We start from the raw sequence: 2,319 nt of genomic DNA, 5'->3' as shown, positions 1-2,319 counted from the left end.
CGGTGCGGGGGGTGGGGGGAGGCTGCTGGGGCCGCGCCCCTCACCCCTCCCCGGCCTGAGGCATGGCAGCGCCCGCTGTCCGCCGAGTCCTTCGCCACCCCTTGCAGCGGTGCCGCCCCCTTCACAGCCGGCCGGTGCCGGAGCCCTCCTTCAGTCCAGGTCCCGGGAGCAACCGTCCCTCCCCTTTAAAGCAGCTTTGACGTCCTCCAGCTCCCCTGCTCTCAGTCCCGGTCCAGGAAGCGCATGGAGGTGACTGTCCCTCCCCTTTAAGGGGCTCCGGTGCTGCCCTGTCGCCCCTGCTCGGAGCGTCCTTTCCCGTCGGGCCTAGCCCAGCCTCTTCCAATCCCGATCCAGGAAGTGGGGGAGGCGATTGCTCCTCCCCTCCCGGCTGGTTTTAACAGCCTCCGCTGGAGGTGGATCCTTTGCGTGTCTTTGCCTTTAAGGTGTGCGTGCCCCTTTAAGCGTCCAGGCCTGGGCAGCCCGGCTGTCACCTGCAAGCCCTGGTGCGGAAGGGCCAGCACCCTCTCTTTAGGCAGACATACCCGTCAGGAGCCTGTGCCTTTAAAATGGGGGGTGGAGGGGGTTGACCCTTTACTTCTTAAAGGGCCAGTAGCAGCTCTCAGCAGAAGCCTCCCGTGGCGGAACGCAGGCCGTGGGGAGAGCGCCGTCACCGCCCACCACGGCCTCCGGCAGTTCTGGGCCTGACCTCCCCTTTAAGTGCATTGGTTTAAAGTCCTCCGGTGCCAGCTTCCCCTTTAAAGACTCTGAAAAGGGAAAAATGGCATGCTTCCTCCAGCGACATCACAGCATTTGCGGGAGGGTGGCGGGGCGCTGCCCCTTTAACGATCCGGATTAAAATCCCACCCAACCAGCAGGGTCCCAGGGGCTGTGTCCTGCCCCTTTAAGGATTGGTTCCTCCGCCGGTCCTCCTCCTCTCCTTTAAGGCAGGTGGATTAAATCCTCCGACGGTTTTTTAAAATCGTCCTTCCCTTTAACGTGGCGGCGTCCGGTCCCTCCGACGGGAAAAGCCTCCCCTCCGTTTCCTCCGGCCGCGGAGAACTTCCCGGGGCCCTTTAAATCCGCTGACAGGCGCCGGCTGCTTCCTTTCTTGGCCTCCGTCAGAAAAAAAAAGTCCTGTGCCTTTAAGACCGTAGCCGTTGGGGGCCGTTGCCCGGGGAGGGGAGGGGAGGGGTGGGGGGTTGTCTCGGCCCCCCCCCTCCCCAGCGTTCCGCGGTCGCTGATTGGTCGGCGGGCTCGGGATCCCCACCCTGGAGTCCGTTGCCCTGGTCCCGGCGGGGAGGGCGCGCTGATTGGCTGGGCGGGTGGTACGGTCCGGTCCTGCCCACCCCCGCGCTCCGCCGGGAGTTGGTCTCGCCCGCCGCTGCCCGGCGCCCCGGCTCAGCCCTGCCTGCGCGGGTGCGGGGAGCACTGCGCATGCGCGCCGCCGGGCCCTCCTTCCGCTCTGCGCACGGCACGCAGCCCCACCCCCCGGATCCCTCCGCTGTCGCAGCACCACCTCGCGTCTCCCAACGGGTCCTGATCCCTCCGCCGCGGAGGGAAAAGAGGCCCGGCCCCGATCCCGGAGGAAGTGCGTCACCCGCCCCGCCCCCACGCGCCGTGATGTCACCGCGCCACCCGGAAACACGTTATGGCACTGGCGCCTCGCCCGTCCTTCCCCAAGCCTCGCCTCGGGCGACTCTGGGCTGAGGTCCCAACCTCCACGTCACTGCCCAGTGATATCACTGCACCAACACACGTGCCAGCCTGTGCTATAACCCCTGCTGGCTGTGACATCATAGGTGCTATCTGCCCTTCGAGCTCACAGGGCAAGCTTTCAGGCTGTGACATCACCACAACTGCTATCGACACAGCACCCGGGCACCACTGTCAGCTGGGCAGTGATGGCACAGGATGCCCCAGCCCCACTCCTGACATGACTGGCATGGTGCTGCCAGCCCTGCTGAGAGGTCATAAACGATGTCCCGGGGCAGGGGGATGACATCACAGTGCCACCCAGCCCCCGTCCCGGGCCTGCCTCCAGCCGTGACGCCACAGGCCGGGGTGATGATGTCACACCCCTCCCCCCCAACCCGCCTACCCTGCATCCCGCGCCCGGGCAGGACACAAGCTAGCTTTTAACTGAAAACTTTAATAGAAATATATATCTCCAAACACAGACACGCAACAGGGGGCCCCGAGCCGGGCGGCCGGGGCCTTCAGCCCTTGTGGCCCCTGCCCGGGCAGAGCCGCAGGGCCCAGCGCGGCGGGGGGCAGCGCCTGGACAGGGCATCCCGCGGGCCCTCCCGGCGCAAAAGGGCG

At 66.2% G+C, this 2,319-nt stretch overlaps 1 protein-coding gene across 1 annotated transcript in view; it reads right to left on the bottom strand.

Moving 5' to 3' along the window:
• Positions 1-939: 939 nt before the first annotated feature.
• Positions 940-2,319, bottom strand: part of PRR14 (proline rich 14) — a 4,620-nt gene continuing 3,240 nt past the window's right edge. Inside the window, exon 6 of the mRNA XM_025194130.1 lies at positions 940-1,134. Coding sequence (XP_025049915.1) covers positions 940-1,134 — 195 coding nt within the window. The remainder of the gene's footprint in view (positions 1,135-2,319) is intronic.

Source organism: Alligator sinensis, unplaced genomic scaffold (assembly GCF_000455745.1).
Source record: "Alligator sinensis unplaced genomic scaffold, ASM45574v1 scaffold1531_1, whole genome shotgun sequence".
Lineage (NCBI taxonomy): Eukaryota > Metazoa > Chordata > Crocodylia > Alligatoridae > Alligator > Alligator sinensis.
Note: the sequence above shows the minus strand (reverse complement) of the source record. Positions and strands in the feature narration are given on the sequence as shown.